This window comes from Hypomesus nipponensis, chromosome 27 (genome assembly GCF_054491055.1).
Source record: "Hypomesus nipponensis isolate SF chromosome 27, ASM5449105v1, whole genome shotgun sequence".
NCBI classification, from domain to species: Eukaryota; Metazoa; Chordata; class Actinopteri; order Osmeriformes; family Osmeridae; genus Hypomesus; species Hypomesus nipponensis.
The window spans coordinates 4,864,039-4,885,000 of record NC_140387.1 but is presented as its reverse complement, the minus strand read 5'-3'; the positions used below and the strand labels follow the sequence as shown (position 1 = coordinate 4,885,000).

The 20,962-nt window shown below is 43.6% G+C and overlaps 2 protein-coding genes across 7 annotated transcripts in view; both read right to left on the bottom strand.

Moving 5' to 3' along the window:
* Positions 1-2,526: 2,526 nt before the first annotated feature.
* On the bottom strand, positions 2,527-6,174 carry LOC146220510 (neuropeptide FF receptor 2-like). The gene is made up of 4 exons (XM_084693880.1): positions 5,847-6,174; positions 5,123-5,222; positions 3,908-4,823; positions 2,527-3,131 (listed from the first exon to the last, which is right to left on the bottom strand). Exons 1-4 carry the CDS (start codon positions 6,172-6,174, stop codon positions 3,114-3,116), a joined length of 1,362 nt encoding a protein of 453 aa, XP_084550006.1. The 3' UTR covers positions 2,527-3,113.
* A 5,033-nt stretch (positions 6,175-11,207) lies between these two features.
* LOC146220509 (electrogenic sodium bicarbonate cotransporter 1-like) overlaps positions 11,208-20,962 on the bottom strand; it is a 31,472-nt gene continuing 21,717 nt past the window's right edge. For 3 of the 6 annotated variants that reach the window (XM_084693875.1, XM_084693878.1, XM_084693879.1), the window contains 12 exons: positions 20,158-20,252; positions 19,788-19,973; positions 18,054-18,167; positions 16,949-17,110; positions 16,404-16,582; positions 16,227-16,299; positions 15,208-15,276; positions 14,904-15,077; positions 14,279-14,440; positions 13,999-14,092; positions 13,459-13,532; positions 11,208-13,368 (listed from right to left, as the gene is read on the bottom strand). In XM_084693875.1, coding sequence (XP_084550001.1) covers positions 13,489-13,532; positions 13,999-14,092; positions 14,279-14,440; positions 14,904-15,077; positions 15,208-15,276; positions 16,227-16,299; positions 16,404-16,582; positions 16,949-17,110; positions 18,054-18,167; positions 19,788-19,973; positions 20,158-20,252 — 1,352 coding nt within the window. In that variant the 3' untranslated portion in view covers positions 11,208-13,368; positions 13,459-13,488. Of the gene's footprint in view, positions 13,369-13,458; positions 13,533-13,983; positions 14,093-14,278; positions 14,441-14,903; positions 15,078-15,207; positions 15,277-16,226; positions 16,300-16,403; positions 16,583-16,948; positions 17,111-18,053; positions 18,168-19,787; positions 19,974-20,157; positions 20,253-20,962 lie in introns of all 6 variants that reach the window. The other 3 variants (XM_084693874.1, XM_084693876.1, XM_084693877.1) reach the window with 2 other exon arrangements.

Genomic DNA, 20,962 nt, shown 5'->3' with positions numbered 1-20,962 from the left:
GGTAAATCATCCCTCATTTATCCATAACAATTGGAATAAGCTTTAGATTTCACTGTGATCTTCAGATGACAAAAAAGCTTTGGTAAATGGGCTTTCAGGTCGGCTTTGCAGCAATAATCTGATAATGTCTGATTTTATGTTTTCCCCAAACCCTTGAGACAAGATATTTCACCACAGGGCACTTAGCAGTCACTTACATTTATGACATAATGGAATCTGGAAACTTTAAAGCTCATCATACATTATTTTTGTTTACATGTACTACAATAGTAACACTATTTGTATCATCAACCTTGGTGAACCAATGGCAGGTAAATGAACTCCATCTATTTAATCAGCATTTCATCAATATTCGAATTCACGAGAGGCAGGTTACGTAAAAGAGAAAACCACACACATTTAATAAATTATACAAAATTATTGATGATTACTTTTTCTACCCCCTTCTGGTCTTTGGAAAGCATTGTCATTTGGTCCATAGTTTTTGCATTTATAATCAATAATTACACGTTGTGGTAAGGAATCATTTATATTTACATTTAGTCATGCAGGCAAGTAGGGTGAAGTGCCTTGCCCAAGGACACAACGTCATTTTGCACGGCCAGGAATCAAGCGGGCAACCTTCTGATGACTGTAATAGCCCCATTCCCTAACCGCTCAGCCATCTGACCCCCTATTATATGATCCGGTCTTTCAATTATTTCCACAACTTTTCTGCTAGAATACTGTAGCAAGCTTTACAGCTTGCCAAAATAACATGTTTGCACATGTGAATGCAGACATCTAGAATGTGATCCCATTGAGAATAATTTTTAACCAGGTGGTGTTTTGGGATAAACAAAGCTGTAATCCTCCTTTAGAACACCACTGCTTACTCACTAATAATACCATGTATTCTTTTGCAGAAACACAGCAATCTGTGTGACATACAGTACCTATGTCTCACTGATGTACAAATGTCTTCATTCAATAGATTTTTTAAGTGTATTTCAAAGCTCGGTTAGTGTGAAATCAAGGTCAAAATCAACTGTCAGTCTTAGGCCCTTCTGCTGGACAGAGGCCAATCTCTTCTCCTCAGGAACGGACTGCTTCATTAGCCAGTCTTCTCTCAATTCATTTCATGGCTAGGTGACCATCGAAATTACTTGTTTGTCAATCTCCCCTCTGTGCAATACTTCTGAGCTCTACTTAGTATTTCAAAGTCTGGGGGTGCATACTACAGTATGTGTTGTGTGTATTGGCCAAGACAACTGTGTAGCTAGAGAATGACTTTATAAAGTGCAGCTTCCTGTAATTCCCATATCACCCAATGTTCTACATGTGATCTCCTAAATAAGGCACAAGGTATGTGAGAGAAAAGGACAATATTGTCGTCAACAACAACAGGTTGTTGACTTTGGAAGGTTTGAATGGGCTCTGGCGCAGGTGGCATGCGTGTCATGCCAGGGGTGATATTGTTAAACCCGCAGGATTAGAAGGAGATTCTGCGAGGCCCATTAGATAAAGAGAGAGGAGAGGGAGCCAGAGAGATAGAGAAAGAGAGAGAGAGAGAGAGAGAGAGAGAGAGAGAGGGGGGAGAAAAGAGGGGAGAGAGAGCTAAAGGGATAGGAGGAGGAAATCCAGCAAACCTATCTTTCACTGTAAATCCTTTTACTGTACGATTAAAAAAATATATACAGGGTATTTGATATTCCCAGGGATTAGAAACAACCATGGACCGCAGTAGCAATGTTTGCTTTGTAAGACACTGACTTAGTGGCAGGTTTCTATCTAATCCATTTTTTAGCTTGTATGTTTATTGAGAAGTGCGCTGACTTGGCGTTCTGCCTGCGCTTGCCAGCTTCACAAGACGCTCATTTGTCCAGTGCCCATACACATGAAATAAATCTGAACAATATCATAACATGAGTACATCGGACAAATAAATAATTCAAATGTGAAAATAAATAAATGAAGGTTTATAGAAACACACGCAAACAGTGACTTTACAAAACAAAAATAAATTTATTTAAGGTCATCAGAACAAATAAGCCAACATAATTTACCACGCAGCAGTTAATAGCCCAGCAACATAAAACAATAACACAGTCTACAATGTATCTACACAAAATTTTTTTTTTACAAACATAACAGCAACATGAGTTTAAATATTCTATTCCAAGGATGTCTGTAAACAGTCCAACAGATACAAACCTCAGACCATGACCATGACCAATGGAGATGGGGGTCTACAGCATGGAATTACAGACTGGAGGCGAGGTACAAAATGGAGGTCAGGTACAGCATGAAGGTAGAACATGGAGGTAGAGCATGTTGGTTTATTTAAGTTTGACAGTACTCGAAGGAGATGCCCTGAACGTCTTCTGAAAGCAAAGAATCAATGCTTGTTATTTTATTGTTTGGCAGAATAGGTTCAGTATAAACGATATGGTGCACAGCTTTAATCAAAGACCAATTAGAGATCATAGCATGCATGTACCACATTAACGAAACACTTTATTGAATTGACATGACAGATATGTTACCTTCAACGTTTTAGACAATGAACGGTAAACAACAATACTTGTGTAAAACAATGACAGGCCTTTTATCGGTTTGCTTGAAACAAGAAAGACACTCATTGTTGAATACAAATAATCAATGACACGTTGAGCACTTTACAATCACTTCACAAGTATTCCGTGTATATTTCAAAGTTATTACAGTAAAATTTGAATATGAGGGCTGTTTGGTCATTCCGTTCATATCACATTCACCTTGTCAAGTGTGCAGCATGAGACACTCGTAAACATCTTGGCCAGTCATTTGACAGTTTAATACTAGGCACACATCACCACCACAGGCGGGGGGCCTTGTCGCATGCTAACTCAGATACCAAAAGGCTGTAGAGGAGCCTGGCATGGGGCACAAGGCTTTCATAGGGGGGATCAACAGCAAGCAGCGTCAATCAATTCTCCTTCAATACCACGACAGCAAGATGCGTTGTTGGCATTCAATGAAACGGACGTCCGTCTTTTCGGAAATGTCACGGGTAACGACCATAAAGTGCAAGGAAAATGGACGTTCACTGCTCTCCTGACAAAATGTTGATTGTACTTCTTTGACATTCAGTCTCATAGGTCATACTTAACCTGCAAAACAGAAATAAGAAAAAGTATGTACCATGTACCGGTGCTTAAAGAAGATTGTACTGAACTTAATGGATCATTGTGTATTTGGTACAGTATCAGAAAATGATCAGTGGTGATTCCTCCGCTGAAGAAAATTCATTTATCGACGCCCAGATTTTATGATGTTTAATGGTTTTAGGGGTTGTTTTAATTAGCCATGACGAAGCAATACGTGATTTTTAAGTAAGTAAGTAAGTAAATAAGTAAGTAAGTTTATTTATATAGCACATTTCATACAAGACTTGTAAGTAAGTACTGAATAATTAAAATATGCTTGTGTTTCCAATTCGAAAAGTTCCTACTTTTTTGAGGATGTGAGATTCTAGAACAAATGTTAATTACATCAGTAATCATCCTCAATTACAATGTACAACCAGCTATTATACAGTATATGCATGTCATCGTCATTGGTTACCCCCACTGCACACGAAAATATATTTAGTGTGTGAAGGATAATATGTGCTAAATAATTCATGGAAACAAATTTCAACAGTTTGACAGTGTGTGCATGTCTGGCCCGCACAGATTGCAGAGTGCATAGATTATCATACGAGCAAAATTAAATACTGTTCTCCGGGGCAGCGTGCTCACATATTCCTAGAGAGATTACCTCTGTTTAGTGCTTAGAGTTGTTGTGTTGACTCTCTTAGCTGTGGTGAGGCAGTATTTGCCAAAGCTGCGCATTAATGGCTCAGAGAAAAGTGTGTGTTGTGTGTTTCACATCAAAGATACAATACCTTCTCCAGATCTTCCATAATCAGGTCCTGTTCTTTGAAGTCGCTCGTTCCAGATGAGTGGCCCCTCTCTTGACCGGGCCCTTGCCCGTTCACCTTTGACCCCGACCTCAATCCCAAGCCGGAGCCGTCCACAGATGGGAGGGGCATGTTCGTCGGGAGCACGGCGTTGCCTTGGATACGGTGCGAGTAGGACTTCTGGTTCTCCATGGCTGCGGAGCACAGCTGGAACTTGAACGCGGCCTGGAAGCCCCTGCGGAAGTTCTCGTTGAAAAAGCCGTAGATGATGGGGTTGATGCTGCTGTTGAAGAAGGCCAGCCAATGGGCCAGTGGGTACACGTAGATGTTGATGACCCGGTACTGACCCTCTGTCAGGCTGGCATAGTCACTCAGCATCATGAGAGTCCACAGCGGCAACCAGGACAGGATGAAAAGCAGCGCCACCACCAGAAGCATCTTAATAACCCTCTTCTTTTTCTTCGACACAGTCTGGCGGTTCTCCAAGACAGCCTTCCCTCCCGCCCCCCGGCCCCCGCTGCCCCCTCCCCTGATATCGCAGCCTCGCCTGCTCCTGCTCTCCACTGAGGCGGGCATGGACGTTTTGAAGAGGGTAATGCCGATGCGGGCGTACATGATGACAATGAGACTAAGAGGCGCCAGGTAAATGTTGGCGAATAGGACGGTGGTGTAGATTTTTCTCATCTCTTGATTGGGCCAATTCTCCCGGCACCAGTAAAAGGGCTGGCTGTTGTTGCCGTCCTCTCCCAGGAGAATCCGAATGCGTTGCTCCTTGGTGACCTGGAGCATGACACCAGACGGGCACATAATGGAGATGGCCAGGACCCATATAATGACAATAATCAGCTTGGATGTGGAGATGGTGAGCTTCTGTTTGAACGGGTAGACGATACATCGGAACCTGACAACCAGGAAGGAATCAAAGGGGTTATTTGATGGTCTCTCCCTCGTTCTCAAGTAGTACATTTCATTTGATTGATGTAATTAAACGTTTATTTCACATTCAGCTCCAACCAATGTGATCAATGCAATAATGATCCACAACTCCTCTAATCTAGGTCTAAATACCAGTCTTATCATCACAAGCACATCCTATTGATCTCACAGAACATGCCTGGGCTTCGTAAAAATGGTTGTATGTCCCTATTGGGAAAACCCATACACATAGAAAATTCATAATTCGTTTTGAACAAACCTCACCTGTCAACGGCTATCGCAACCAGTGTGAAGACAGAGGCTGATACTGATATGCCTTGGACCATCCCGCTAAGCTTACACACAAGCTTTCCAAATGGCCAACCTAACAACATCAAACAGAATATCAGTTTTAATACCTATTAAAACTACTGTAATATGACAGTGTTGAGTTCTTCAAAGGATAGATCATCTTTTTACTGAAAAGAGCTAGGAGATTCTCTGGATTTGCCAAAAAACTGCAACGGTCTAACCCAAAGGATTGGGGGAGTTTTAGTAGAAGTGAAATTGAGTTGTGTGGCTCATTGAGAATCTATTAACCTACAGTTGGTCTTGACAACATCATTTGAATAATAATGTTTTACATCTCAGGTATATCTCTATTTTCCCCCCACACATGGGATAATAGGCATCAAATCATGTTTATTCTTCATTCATGCTTTATTCATTAACAGCCGTATCATTATTCAAAAGAGGCCATAGAAAAGCTGTCTGTTAACAGGCCCACAATGGTAAGTGACACGTAAGGTGCAGTGGGACTTAACAGCGAACATTCTATGCCTAAGATTTGACAGCTGACACGTCTATATTCTCCCACAAAATGGCTGTGGGGAACGGCTCTTGAGGAACATGGTATGGTAGTAGCACACAATTAAAGCATCACTACTGACATTAAAAGCTCCTGCCTCTCAAAGCGAGGAAGCTCCTTATGTGGCCAGTGGGGACCCACCTGTTATGATGTTGTCCACCAGTGTGGTTGGCATGCAGAAGATGCCAACCAGCAGGTCACTGATGGCCAGGTTGAGGATGAAGAGGTTGGTGACGGTGCGCATGTTTTTGCTCCGCAGCACGATGAAACACACCACGCCGTTGCCGACCATGCACACCAGGAAGATGAGCAGGTAGGACACGATGAAGACGGCGGCGATCGAGGGCTCGTGTAGGTAGAAGCCCACGAAAGTGATGTTTGGTTGGAGGGTGGAGATGAACAGTTCCGCAGAGGAGTTGAACGCGCTCCAGTCCGCTGAGGTCGCGTTGGGTCCTAGGCTTTGGGTCATGGTGAAACCTGATGTAACAAAGATGAAGTGCGTGTGTGTTTGTGTGTGTGTGTGTGTGTGTGTGAGAGAGAGAGAGAGAGAGAGAGAGAGAGAGAGAGAGAGAGAGAGAGAGAGAGTGGGGGGGGAGATAGTAAGATAGAGAGAAAATATTTTGTTTACGCACACTGTAGTTAAAAATACACAGAGTAGAACAGACAACAAGTTGTTTCACCAATATGTACTGGTTAGATAAGTACTTTCAAAAGGTCATGATTACAAATTGCCCCCTGTGTGTAGTTTCCATCATGGGCAGATATTATGGCCGGGGTGGTGGCAAATAATATTCAGTTGTCTTGATGAAGTGGTGTGGGCTCATTGGAAAAAAGTTTTCAATAATAAGTAAGATGTTTCACTAAATCGTCCAATCCTTCCCATAGAGACAGTCATTCACGGCAGCCTAGCAGCAGTTCTAAACTTACCGGAAGAAGGTATTGTTTCGTAATTACAGATATCAACAAGAACTGCTCAAGAAATCAATAAACCTTTTTTTTCTTTTGAAAATTCTGGAATGATCCCATCAATTGCACGCTGTCTCACATAATCCATTGACAAAACTGGAATGGGGAAGAACAAACCAACTCGGATGCACCGTTTTTCTATCGAGCATATTTTGCGTCTCTGGCCTAAGAATCGTTTTCTTTTCATATCTTTGACTATTTACACATACTGGATGCTTTGAAACCTTGACTGTTGACGACATATTAAACGTTAATGTAAAGATGAGAAATTGGAGTAGGCATATTATTATACGGGTCATAATCATAGGAATATTGTCATTTTAAAATAGCATACACGCAGATATAAACGCACTATAATTTGATAATCAGAACTAGACCAGTGCAAGCGTAAATACAGTGTAAATATACTATTATTAGTATATTTATTTTACTTTTTTATTTATTACTATTATTTAAACAACACCATATACCACCTTTGATTTTCGCATACCAGTTCTCACATAATCATGTATCATTAACATTATAAACAAGTGCGCAAAAATCAGCTTTTTTATTTTATTTACATGCATAGCATAGCCTACTTTATAGTTCGGTTATTCACAGTTTAATTCAGTAGGTTAATATAGGAATATTGGTGATGGGATGAAATAATTAATTATGAAACATACCTTTACGAAACTATTCGGATGTCCAAAGTATTCCTATTTCTTTTGCGTTAAAATATTTAAACAATGAATCAAAAAACAAATGATTAAAGTCCATAAAGAGATGTACACGCCACTTCAGAGAAGTGCACGGCAGCTCAGCACAGCCTCCACAGCAGGCAGACTGCTAGAACTGCTCTCGACTCTCGCGCTCTGCAAAATTTGACACTTGCCAGAGCAGTGAGCAAATGCAAAAGATGATCTCGCGGGGTTGGCCAAATCAAACCACCAGTTTCAGGGTTTACTTCATCGGGGGGGGGGGGGTGATTTAGACCAGACATGAGCTCATGCACGTAAGTGAAACGCTGTCTCACAATGTGCCTAATTGACATTTCACATCATGGTAGGCAACTGCTTTACCATAGGGAGTTTTCCGTTTCTGGCACAATTTTGTCTAGGGGATTTGAACGCAGATGGGGCCACCCACTCTACTTATTGGCAATGCTAAAAGTCCGTTGATAAAGGTTACATTTATGTGTCACGCGTTGCGTACATGTTGCCTTGACATACATATATGTATGCATGTGGGCATACCTTTGAACCTATACTTTCTCTTTGTTTCAGTTATCAAACAGTCGAGGCAACTTGAAAGGGCGGTTAATGGGAGATCAGCCTCATACGCTTCAATCTGAGCCTTTGAAATCAAGGGATGTTATGATGGAGAACTGCAGGGTGCCAATTTAAATGTTCGTGCCATTCTCCTTGGGCGGCATTTACTGTAGCAATGTCCACATTGATGATCATGGATTGGTCATGGTTGGAAGGCTGAATGAGAAGATCTGGGAAGACATATTAAGACACTAATCAGACCCACCTGGTGTTCAACACCTGCTGTATAGTAAACACCCAATCAGGTGTTTCATGCAGGCACATCCTGTTCCATGACGGTTCTGGACCTCCCCCCTGCTCTGCACTGCAGAAAAAGGGACCTTTATTAACCCCTCAAATCATGACACACACACCATAGGTACCATTCAGCATGGTAGTTGGCCATTCCCCCCCACTAAAATGAATACATTACAGTCGTCGAAGTGCATTCGCAAAATCAAGTGAATGCATAATACAGGGTAATAATATGTAACATATTCTGCATCACATTGCATTAGTTGTATCACACGGGGAATATAGGTTTCTAGGCTGATTGGTTTTCAAAATCCCAGCTTTTAAGAGCAGATGTTCTGTTATGTTAGTGTGTTTGTTTACAGTCTGTGTGTGTGTACGTGTGTTTGTGTGCGTGTGCGTGTAGAAAGCACAAGGATGCTTTTAGTCACTAATCCCAAATCGTTATTCACAAATTACAAACGTGCCTTCACTATATTTCCTCGTTTAAATGCATTTGGCCTCTGTTGACCTTCTCAGTTGTGCAGGCATGCAAGATAAGGTTAGATGTTCAGTCAAGAGGAAATTGGTCCCAAAAGGTCGGAGTTTTCTTCCATATACAGTACAAAAACCGCAGCAATTAGTACATGCTTCAATGCTCTTTTTGTCTCCACACAAAGCAACTCCATATTATGTCAGTCGTTATCAAATGTAAGTTTTGTTTGATTTATTTTGTGGTCCCATGGAAGTTCCTACCCATGGAACCATTCAATGTGTATGAAGTGATGAAGGTCTTAATGAAAATAATGAATCATTAAGACTTTTTTTAATGAAAATAATTCATTAAGACCTTCAAATATTCCACAATGTTCATTGATAAAAGTGCTGATTTCCCCAGTTTCACTACTTTGAGGTTTAGGTTACACATTGATGTGTATACGGTTTCAAACACAGAACAGGGAATACCAAAAAAACTGAATGGTTAATTACGGAAACCGCCCATTCCAAGAATGGGCATGTCTAAGAACATGAACTAAAGAACGACATTACAACGACATGTAAACAAGCCAGAGCATAGACGCAGATTTCAACAGCAACTCACTTTAAATTACGGGCCCTATTGGTTCCTCTGACAACTCTCAGTTTAAAGAAAGAACAGTAATTATGGGTTGCTCCTTTCCACCCAAGACAGCGCAATTCAGAATGGTAGTTTGCTCTGTCAGTGATTCCTTATTAACACGTCTCTTACGCTCCACACCAAGTAATGCTGTGTAGATTCATTCACACAAGCTCGGAATATCTGTCATGACAGGAATACACATTTGCCATATGTCACGTCCTCTCTCACATACTGTATTAAGAACCTTCCTCCTTGCTGCCCTCCCTCTTTGGATTCAAACACAGATGTTGAAATGATCACTATTTTTCTACATTTATTTTTAGATATGGATAAAACGAAAAATGTACAGAAAGCTTTTCAATCAAAGTAGGTGTCAATTAAATTGGAGGCCAAAGACTAATTGAAACTCCACTCGACACCTTCGATACCATCACACCAAGATGTTCAGTATCACATCAGAGTGTTGATGATGTGACACCAATCACAGGTGTGCACCAACCACCATGGCATTGATAACCACTCATCAACAGACTAAGAATTCTACATTGTTCCTGTTTGTGCATTTGTAAACTTTAAGCTCAAGTCAATGACAGTATATTTTTGGTCACAGGAGTAGTCCAGCAATCAAAGTAAACACTCAGGTGGGAGCGAGAAAGACCCAGCTTGAGTCCAGAGAGCTCAGAAACTGCTACGTGGTCTGAATCATTTCAGACAGGGTCAGAAAATATCAATTGTTACCCCCTCCACTCTGCAGCTGAAAAGATCAATGTTACTCTGTATGTAATAATTGCCTGAAGTTTAGGGAGGTCACTGCAGGATCTTTACTATTCACAAGGTTGTCAAAGTTTTAACTAGAAATATTAGATTAAGACCTTGGCTTTGTGTGTTGACTGCTGTATTAATAAAACAGGCTGCCCAAATGCTACCACGAGATAAAAAAAGGTTTCGTGGTTCAAGGGGAAAAGATTTGTCTCTATTGCCACCTAGTGCCAATTAAACACAAAACAGGTCATTAAAGTGTAGCCGTAAAAACATACCAAATTGACCGAATGTAAATATTTGTTGTGTTAACGTGTGTTAGTGAAATAGAGAATTTAATTGATTAAATATTTATCTTTAAACAGTTTTATACCACGCCCTAAATGTGTATTTTTTAAAAAGACAGTTCGAGCTGTAGTCTTTGAGTAAAAAATGGAAGAAACATAGTTTTCATCACATGGATTTTTCCTGTAGAGAGGTAGTGATTCCACGGCTCCAAGAGTGGACCTGTAACCATGATAAGAGGTCTGGATGAGGGGCTGCTGATGTACTGTAGCTCTCTCTCCAACCACTCACACAGATGTGATGTGAGAGTGATGTCAATTTGTCTTCTCTGTGCCATGAAAGCTACTTATAACTAATCCTGGATCATCAGGATAAGTCATCCACTTTTATTGTCTCGTAAATTCAGCAGTTCTCTGGGTAGTACCCTAAAGTTGGAAAATAAATGGGCCAACACTGTTACTGAAGGCTGTGATTGGTGGATTAACTCCCCCACACCTTCACAAGGCTATCAGAGGGCAAAAACAACACAAAAACGTAGAACACTAATCAAGACTACATGATTAACTTATCTTATTAACCATGCACTCTGTTGCTGTGATTGTATGATGGAAACTAAGAAGCTTTCAGCTTTGCTGTTAGGCTCAGTGCTTTGAAAGACACTATACCAACACAAACAGGGCTTATACATTCATACAACACATTCAAATGATTGACACGACCTATTTCTTAAGTTTTCTAATACATGGTTTGCACAAGGTTACTATTCTAAGAATGTGCATTTTTAATAAGATATTCCAAGAAAATGTAAGATTGAATCTGTAAATGGCAGATGAATATGCAACTGAAATATTTGATTTAAAATTCAAATATGTTTATTGTAATTCATAGTTTACAGTATCCTTAATTGGAAAAAATAAATCATTTGTGTGTCATATAAGTTTAAGAGAATATATGAATCTAATATAGCATTCTAGAAGTCTAGGAGTGCTAAGAATTTTGTATCACTGCAAAGACTGCTACTCCACCAAGAAATAAGATCTATGAACACCTGCATATCTGACATATGCTTGTTGAACATTTACCAAGTTTGTTTATATTTGTTTTACAGGTGCATTAAATTATGTAAAAGTCAAAGAGAATGAAATGAATCTGATTAACAAAACCAGTACAGTCAAAATATACAGACATGAAACATCCACACAAGTATGTCCCAAAACAGGAACAAAGTGGAAGACTTCTCCAGAATAGGCCTGCAAATACTGTGTAAGCCAGCTGCACTTTAACAGCCAAACTAAAAGGGTGCTCTTTTACATAGTCACAATCTTCCACACCACTCCCAACTTCCAACTTCTACATCTGTGATGTGGAATTACCTAAAAACTGCAGCTCATACCATAGTCCTGACATTAGCGTTTTGAATTTCAATGTGCCCCTTGTATTTATGTATTACAGAGAACAAAGATATACATAGTTTTTAACCACATTTGGACATATGTACCTATTTTGCCTCCTGTGTAGAGTAATCTCTTATAATTAAGATGAATAATATCTTTGGCCATATTACAGTTTTGATCCTTTTGAAACCATATAAACCAAATATACATTCGAATAATCTTGAGCCTTAAGTATTGCAACTGGTCAATTTCTTTTAACAGTACTGATGAAAGATTTGTCTTTATAATTGAACCAACAAAAATAAAGCTGTATGTCTACAATTAAAAGAATAATACAAATAATTCAGTATATCTGAAAAATGGCAGTTTAAAGTCAATTTCTCTTCTGTTTTTAAATCATCCTAGCCCTTTGAATAGCGTACAGATGACAGACTAGTCATTCTTGCAGGAATGCAAGACACAAGCGTACATCTCAACATTGCATTGACTCACAGTGATTATTCATTGATTTATATCACTTAAAAAAACAGTTCTACTAAATCATCACTTCATTAAAAAATATATGATACAAATGTGTTTACTGAAGACTCAGTAGACAGCTTAAGTAAATACATATTTTTACACCGAAATCTCTTACATTACCGTTATTGCATTTTCCACTTCAAAATACAAATACAAAAAATCTCTGATGAAATTGTTATGGAGCAGAAGCAGCATAAGAGAGTGATAGAGCTTGAGATCCTATGCTATGCCCTTTCAATAATTAAATCAGCATTAGTGATCACAAGTAACTGCATAGTATGCCTTCATCATACTCACAATGCCTGGCACCTACATATAAAGAGGTAGAACTACAAACACAGTTTCATCTGTATATCCCTACTTCAGGAAAGTGTAGGTGGAGTACTGTTTCATTCAACTTGTGGGAATGATTAAAAAAAAAAAACCATTAGAAAAGAGTTTGCCTTTAAGATTCACACATAGTAGGAAATAGAATACAATAAAATCATAATTTAGGTACAATAGCTAAACATCTTGCATGTTCTTCACAAATATTAAAATGCATGTGTGACCAGGGTTTGGAATAAAATAAGAATGAATGATGTGCCTGACAGACACATGAAAATGAATATGACCTAAATATGTTTCAGTGTGGGCAGGGCTGGTCCCCTGTGAAAATCCACAGCTCTTTATCTTTATAAAGTATTACTCTATAATACATATCATATGGTCATATGTGGGACATTGTAGATTATGAATGTATAAAGTTCACAATTAGCATATGAACGTTTTATGAATCATTCATAACACCCATCTGAGTATCTCCCTCTTTGTCTCTACACTCTTTTCCTCTCATTCATTGGGGAAATCATGTCATGCATTTACTTTAAAATCATTACACAAGAACGATGGAAGGGGGGGCGGGGGTGTGCTGCAGTATGAGAGAAAAGGATCCGTGCCGGGCAGGGCTTGTTGATCTGGGTCTTGTTGGGTTCCTGGAAATGATGGGTTACATTGACGTTTCTGAGCTCTGAGTCTTCCAGAACCCATTTTCTTCTGGCTCCAGATCTATTCTAATCTGAGGCACCGATATCTTGAAGGGTTTTTTGTCCAGACTGAGAAAGATGAGTTAAAGAAAAATCAGGGAAAATCCATAACCTACACATCAGCACGTGACTACTCAGGAAACTTGTGCGCGGACTTACCTCGCTACGGTCGGGGTCTCAAAGTAACGCTCAGCATTGCGAGTGTGGGTCAAGGAAAGATGAGGGTTTATCTCCTAGAAAAGACCACAGATATCAACTTAAGGCGGCCTTCTTTCTCATGAGCCTTAGATTCCAACACAAAAAAAACAACAGCAATGAATAGTAAGAGCACACTTCATGAGCAGCTTTCAGAAGGGCTATTTGGGAAGCTGGACAAAAAGAAAAATGATTAAAAGAAAAAAAAGTTCAGTTAATTGTCAGAACACAAGTGGAGACAGAGAAAACCACAGAACAAGGCTGATGGTCAAACAGGAGATTAGAAAGGAGTTCGCAGAGCGGAGAGAAAAGCAGGCATAGAAACAGATACTCATTGCCAAACTCAGCCAGTGACACTCTCTCGAAACTTAGAAAGGCTATGAGGTAGCAAAAGTAGAGACTGTAGTATTAAAATACTTTGAAAGAAGTGAGCATTAGGACAAGGTCTGGGCATTCAGAAATGCCCCTGTGATGGAGGGCAGCAGATACCTGACTGGTACTCACTGTCAGAGGACTTATCTCCCAACATGGCCTCTTGTTCCATTATGTCCATAGAGATTTTTATACTGGGGACATTTTCATGGTAGGGGTACTCAGACTGTGGGGGAGGAAGAAAAAGTCCTCATTTTGGGGATCATAAAAAATAAAAAAACGGAATGGAATGGATGTTCTACAGTGATGTGAGCGTGACTGCAGACAAAACGAAACTACTTCATTGATTAAAAACACCAACAGAGTGATGAAATGGGGGAAAGAGAACGACGACGACAAAAGAAACGCTTACAAAATCGATTTCACTGTCGATGCTGCCTTTCTTCTTCTTCTTTTTCTTCTCGTCCTCCTTCTTCTTCTTGTCTTTCTCGGGGATGACATCATCCAGGTAGCTGAGGTCGTGCTGGGAGAATAGATAGTCCATGGCCTTCCTCACAGCCACCAAGGCTAAAATCTGGAAGGAAAATACATGTATTAAGCTTCCTGTACTGGACATCGCTTTTATCCAAAGCGATGTACAGGGGGGTATTTGAACCTGGGAACTTGCGATGGACAAGTCAAATGTTTGTCCGGTGAGCTAAATTGGATGTGTATTTGCCCACGTGTGTGTGCGTCTGTGTGCCTGTGTCTGTCTGTGTGCCTGTGTGGCTCTGTCTGTGTGCCTGTCTGTGTGGCTCTGTCTGTGTGGCTCTGTCTGTGTGGCTCTGTCTGTGTGGCTCTGTCTGTGTGGCTCTGTCTGTGTGGCTCTGTCTGTGTGGCTCTGTCTGTGTGCCTCTGTCTGTGTGCCTCTGTCTGTGTGCCTCTGTCTGTGTGCCTCTGTCTGTGTGCCTCTGTCTGTGTGCCTCTGTCTGTGTGCCTCTGTCTGTGTGCCTCTGTCTGTGTGCCTCTGTCTGTGTGCCTGTCTGTGTGCGTCTCACCATGACAGGGAAGATGATGGCGGCCACCGTGGACTTGAGGATCCAGAGCAGAGCCAGGCAGAGCACCTGGATGAAGGTGAACAGGTGGATCCGCCGCTGGGGAACGTGGCGCAGGTAGATCAGGTCCGGCTGGTGCTTGGCAGGCATCAGGAGCAACTGCAAACGGTCCATGAACTGACGGACACACACACACACACAGACAGACAGAAAGACAGACACACAGGGGTTAAAAATGGGATGGGTGTGTCGACGACTTTGCGGCACAGTTGCAAACTTTTCTTAAAGTTGGATCACTGTAGCTCACCTGGACACCGTTGAGAGATGCCACTCCCATGTAGAGGAACACGCCATACAGCACAGGCATGGGGATGAACTGACAGGAGAGAGAGAGAAAGATGGCGTGAGAGTGAAAACGACGACAAGCCTATATTCAGTGTTTTTCGAAGCGCCTTATATAACATTACTAGAAAGTGGAGTTACTAGAATGTACGTGTTTACCTGCTTGACTCTTGGCTGCCCTTTAAGCAGATTAGATTACCAGAAGGTATGACAACCGTTAGCCTTTGAGGGTTTGTGCTTCCACCCCCCCCCCCCCCCCCCAACTCAAATAATGGAAACCAACTGGAATTCGTCTTATCAAGATGAAGACCCACTGACGGAACATAACAGAAACCCTCTTGGCAATTCAGCTCGGAGCTGCAAAAGCCTGATATATATAATTCACAGTATATGAACATCTGAAGACATAATGATAACCCTATTTTGGAGAATAACATCTCGAGGCGAGCGTTTCTATGGAGACACGCACAGATGCAGTGACAGCGACTCGTCACAAACCTGTTATTACCTCAGCCATCCACAAGGGGGAGGCTCATTAACCTCAACCTCATCACTCCAGTTCTTGCGGATGCTGAGACCATGTAAAACAGTTACCGGCTCAGCCGGACAAGAGCCATTTCCCCTTTCCGCCCTCAGGAACCTTTTGACCAGGCTTTCTCCTTGAGACATGAGAAAGCCTGGGAACAAGGTTACTTGAAACTCATGTTGATGACTTGGCAGCACTGTGATAGGTAGATTAACGAAGGAATGGAAACTGGAGAAGTGACTGAGCTGCAACGCGAAACTAAACCCAGATGAGCATGCTTATTTCACATCGCATTACCTCAACGACGGGACGAACAAATCGGATTAGCGCGAGATTTCAAATGATTTTACATTTATACAGAAGGAGGATTTCAATCCCCCCCTAAAAGAAGGAGACAGTAATCTAAAACATGTGCGCAGGAACCTTTCATGAGAGCTGCGAAGTGGTTAACAAGCTACCTTGAGGATTGGAGCCATGAAGACAGAGAGGCCGGTGAGGATGAACACAAAGATACCGGTGACCCTTTGCTCCCTGTGAGGAAAAAAAAAATACAATCACGTATCGCACCCCAGACGTCCCTCAGGAAATTGAAAAAGGACCGTCAGGCGTCACCCCGCGGCGCCGCATCTTCTCACCTGACGCCCAGGAACTTGGGCTGCTCCCCGGGAGCCGAGGTCTGCGTCTCCATTTTCAGAGAGTCGATGTGGGCGATGGAGATGACAGTTGCCGCCACGTACCACGGCAGGCCCATGAAGGAACACACGATCAACAGCACGGCCACCCAGAACAGGTCCAGGTGGTAGCCCGCTCCTTTCTGGGGATGGAGGGGGGGAGGGAGAATGGAGGTGTCGAGAAGGAGAACGTTTTTTTTTTATGGCGAGATTACAAACCACAAAGAGTGGGAGTTTAGTGGTTTAACAGTTGACCGACGTGAGCTGATGCTCACAGGGTTAAGTGCAGGTCAGAGGTTGTGGTTGGAACCCACACATGCAGCTGAAAGAGAGACAGACAGACAGAGAGAGAGAGAGCGACAGAGAGCGGGAGAGGGGGCGAGAGAGAGAAAGAGAGAGAGAGAAAGTGTGAACAAGAAAGGGAGAGCGAGAGAGCTCGTGGGAGAATGAGAAGATGTAAACAACAAGATCTCACACACACACACACACACACAAAGACAGTCCCTCACCTTGAGTTTGTGCTCCTTCCTGTTCACGATTACGGCCGTGATTTGCTGATCCATGAAGACGAGGATGGTGACCAGCAGGGCAGGGAGCAGGGCAGCGAGGCACACCCACCAGGGGTTGCCTCCAAACGGAGGCACAAACCAGCCACGGTTTGGACTCGTGGGCTGCGGATCAGAGGCACGCACGAAGTCAAGACACACTCAGACACGAGCCAGATAGAAGTGAGTGTGCAAATACACAAGCAGTGTACACACGGATGTTTTTATAAAGACTTGTAGGCGTGCAGGTGTGTAACCGAACAAAGGCAACCTTGAGCAAAGGAGAAAGCGAAAGGTTTGCGCTCATGCTCCTCCATTCTGCCCCATATTCTGCCCTCATGAGACGGATCGACCAATATCCTGAGAGTCAAAGGAGTCGTGCATCATTCCATGACAAGTGAAGGGGAAAGAAGGGAAGTATTCGCTGTGGGACCGCACAAAGCTCTGTGTGTCCCTGCAGCAATAAGGCTGGCAGTGTTCTCCACATCTCCCTTTAATCACCCGGTTATTTGATGCATCCACCCTGGCCTCCCCCTCCCCACAGCCTGACCCCCCTCTCCACACACCCTGTCCCCGCTAACCCCGTCCATGCCGCCTGGCGCTCCCCTGTGAGGCGTACCCATCCACCCCCTCACCCTCATCCACCCCCTTCCCCTCATCCACCCCCTCCCCCTCATCCACCCCCTCCCCCTCATCCACCCCCTCGCCCTGAGGGCTGAGTAAGGTAAGACTATCATCAGACAGGTTTCCTGGGTCTGAGTGCAAGGGGATATCACATGTCCCTTCTTGCCATTATCTCCAAGGATTACAGAGAAACGGTCTGCACCGCAAAACGGAGCATTGTTTCCCGGCGGAGACGAAACGGGCGCGCGCCCGCTCAAGCTCTCGTCGCGACGATTTGGAAACCATTTCAATCATTCAAACGAATCCATTGGCATTGGTTTGCCAGTGTGTCGTGGCACTCCTACTGAAAGGTTCGGTGGCGTCGGTGTCGAGTGTCGACGACATCGATACAGTGGGAGCACATGAGCCCGTTGATTGGGCTGTGTTATGGAGCACAGGTTCTCACCTTGAATTCACTTGGCACTATGAGCTTGGGCGTATCCACACCGACCAAGGCGTCCACACCGCAGAAGATGAGAATGGCCAGGATGATGGCAAAATCACTGATAAGCTTCCTCACCTAGAGAAGGAAATACTGGGATCAGTTTTGGCCAAACCTTTGACTGTGAGCACCTTGGCCCTGTTCACCAGAGCTAACACATCCACACGACCCTAGAGGCTTGGTTTACATCGTGAGGTGTTACGACTACCAATTTACATTGGCTCTCAATGGAGATCGTAGCCTTAACAGTTTTGATGGAAATTGATATAAATGTTGTTGATGTTAGTTGGGATGGGTCGCAGTGTGTTTTCTGAGGACGTTCACCACTCCTTCACTGGCGGGCTCCTATAGAGAGGTGAAGGAGTCAGGTGGCTGAACGGTGAGGGAGTCGGGCTAGTAATCAGAAGGTCGCCAGTTCGATTCCCGGCTGTGCCACGTGACGTTGTGTCTTTGGACAAGGCACTTCACCCTACTTGCCTCAGGAGAGTGAGCTCTCCTGTAGAGAGGTGAATGAAAGTGAGCTCTCTTATAGAGAGGTGAATGAGAGTGAGCTCTCCTGTAGAGAGGTGAATGAGAGTGAGCTCTCTTGTAGAGAGGTGAATGAGAGTGACCGCAGAAGAGGCCGCTGGCACAGAGGAGTGTGGGGTAAGACGAGCTACCATCTAGGACACTTGTCCTGGATTCCACAGTGACTAGACTGTGTGTGTGTGTGTGTAGGGGAGGGGAAGGGGGGCGCGGTGTGTGTGTGTAGGGAAGGGGAGGGGGTGGCGGTGTGTGTGTGTGTCTGAGTAGGCTTCGTTTGTGTGCATGTGTGAGGCCTCTCCACCCTGGGTCACGCTAGCTGAGAACGGGATGTGCTTTCGGATGTTCCAGTGCTTCCCCACACACATTCACCTCCTACACTCTCTTTCATGTGAGCCGGCAGACAGAACAAGCTTTTGACCGCCACAGGGCGGTGGTGAGGGCAAGTACAACATCCAGCGCTTGACATTAACATTTTGGCTCACCAGCCACTGTGGCTAGTGGTTTTCCAAAGTTACTAGCCACTCAGCAACTTCACTAGCCACAATTTTGTTGTTGGGAAATTACGTTATATTTGATTAAAGTTGACTACGGTTTGCTACAATTTACCTGAAGAACTAGATTTACAATCCTTTCAAATGTAAATGACCATTGTTAATACCCAAAAACAAGACAACATAAAATGTATGTTGACAAATCTTCAGCTCTTCTAAGTGTGTAAAGCTCCTTTTGTATGAAAATATGCAACCGATTAAGACAAAAAGAGTAGGCCATTGCATATAACGGGGTGTAAAGATGTAATGAAAATATATGAACTAAACAAAGAGTGACTGCTTTACCCGCCACAGCCTAATTCTACCCGCATTTGGCGGGTGGGCGGGTGTTAATGTCATGACCTGAACATGACCGACACACTCAGACAAGGACCCCAGAGACCACCTGGTGCCAAACGACACCTGCCAGCCTCCTGTGACCTCATCAAGAGGAAAACTGATTGGAAGAAGCTTTCAAGCCCCGTGATTGGCTGTTGAAGGGGGGGGGGGCGGGGGGGTGACGTCAAAGGCCCCCGTGATTGGCTGTGGGAGGGGGGGGGGGTGACGTCAAAGGCCCCCGGGATGATCGATTGGCTGTGGGAGGGGGCTGGGGGAGAGGAGGGGGGGGGGGGCGTTTACTCACGGTGGTGGGGAAGAAGCGGCTGAACTTGAACTGCTTCAGACACATGGAGCACGTGTAGGTGCCCAGGAACAGGACGAACGACATGAGCGTGATGTCGGGCACGTAGCCACACGCCGAGCCCACCAGCTGCCCGCCGTACGCCTCGCACTGCGTCCTGCTCAGGGAGGCCCAGGTCGCGTTCACCGTCTGCACAACACACACACACACACACACACACACCATTACACGATCCTCAGGAGATCTTCGGGGGGAGGGGGGGGGGGGGGGAGCGTGACGACGTCCTATCCAAGAGTGGTGTTGATTTGATTGACTTGGTCGGGCCCAATCTACATTTCTGACGCACAAACAGCCCCTTCCTAGGGCAGCTCACCAGGTCAGTGCTGTTGGCCCAGGGAGACGCCCCATCGTAGAGCGCCGTGTCGTTCGTCCAGGGAGACTCTTCGTTGTAGAGACCCGTCATGTTGCCTGTTTGGACGGAATCAACAGAGGGGCAATTGGTCACTGTAGGAAACCACATCAGTGAGAGAGAGACAGAGAGAAACACAGAGAGAAGGAGAGAGAGAAAGAGAGAGAAGGTGAGAGAAAGGCAGAGAGAGAGAGAGAGAGAGAGAGAGAGAGAGAGAGAGAGAGAGAAAGAGAGAGAGAGAGGCAGAGAGGGAGAGAGAGAGAGATTTAAAAAGAGAGACACAGAAGGAGAGACAGAGAGACACACACACACACACAGAGAGAGATACAGAGAGACAGGGAGATGGCATGCAGTATTACTCAAGGTCACCACAGATACATCCTTGACTTGCTTTGGCTACATGGTAACATATCTCATCTGACCCATGACTCTGCCAGGACAAGCACTTCACAGGAACAGATAGTGGCAGAGTCAACAGCTCTATCTCCATGACAACACCGACTGCTATGAATCGGCATTCGCAGTGTAAACATCATGAAATAGTCCTACTGTGCTAGGGGGGGGGAAAAGGTCAATAACTTCCTATCTGGAGGAAAAAACGATGGTGTGACTTGCTTTGTACAATCTACCACTGGGGGTGACGGATACCAACAAGTCCAAATGAGAATTTGAGAAAGGGGGTGACGTCGCCATTCCAGAACACGTTCTGCTACGTCTGTTCTAGCCCTCCACTAGCGAGCCTCCTGCTGGCAGAGCCAGGTAAGGAGGA

What these genes read in the sequence shown, in the direction of transcription:
- LOC146220510 (XM_084693880.1), bottom strand. Translation starts at nt 6,174, where the DNA reads ATGACCCAAAGCCTAGGACCCAACGCGACCTCAGCGGACTGGAGCGCG. An exon ending in GGTGGACAACATCATAACAG is followed by an intron (nt 5,223 to 5,846) that starts GTGGGTCCCCAC and finishes TGATGTTGTTAG; the next exon opens with GTTGGCCATTTGGAAAGCTT. An exon ending in GTTGCGATAGCCGTTGACAG is followed by an intron (nt 4,824 to 5,122) that starts GTGAGGTTTGTT and finishes CCTGGTTGTCAG; the next exon opens with GTTCCGATGTATCGTCTACC.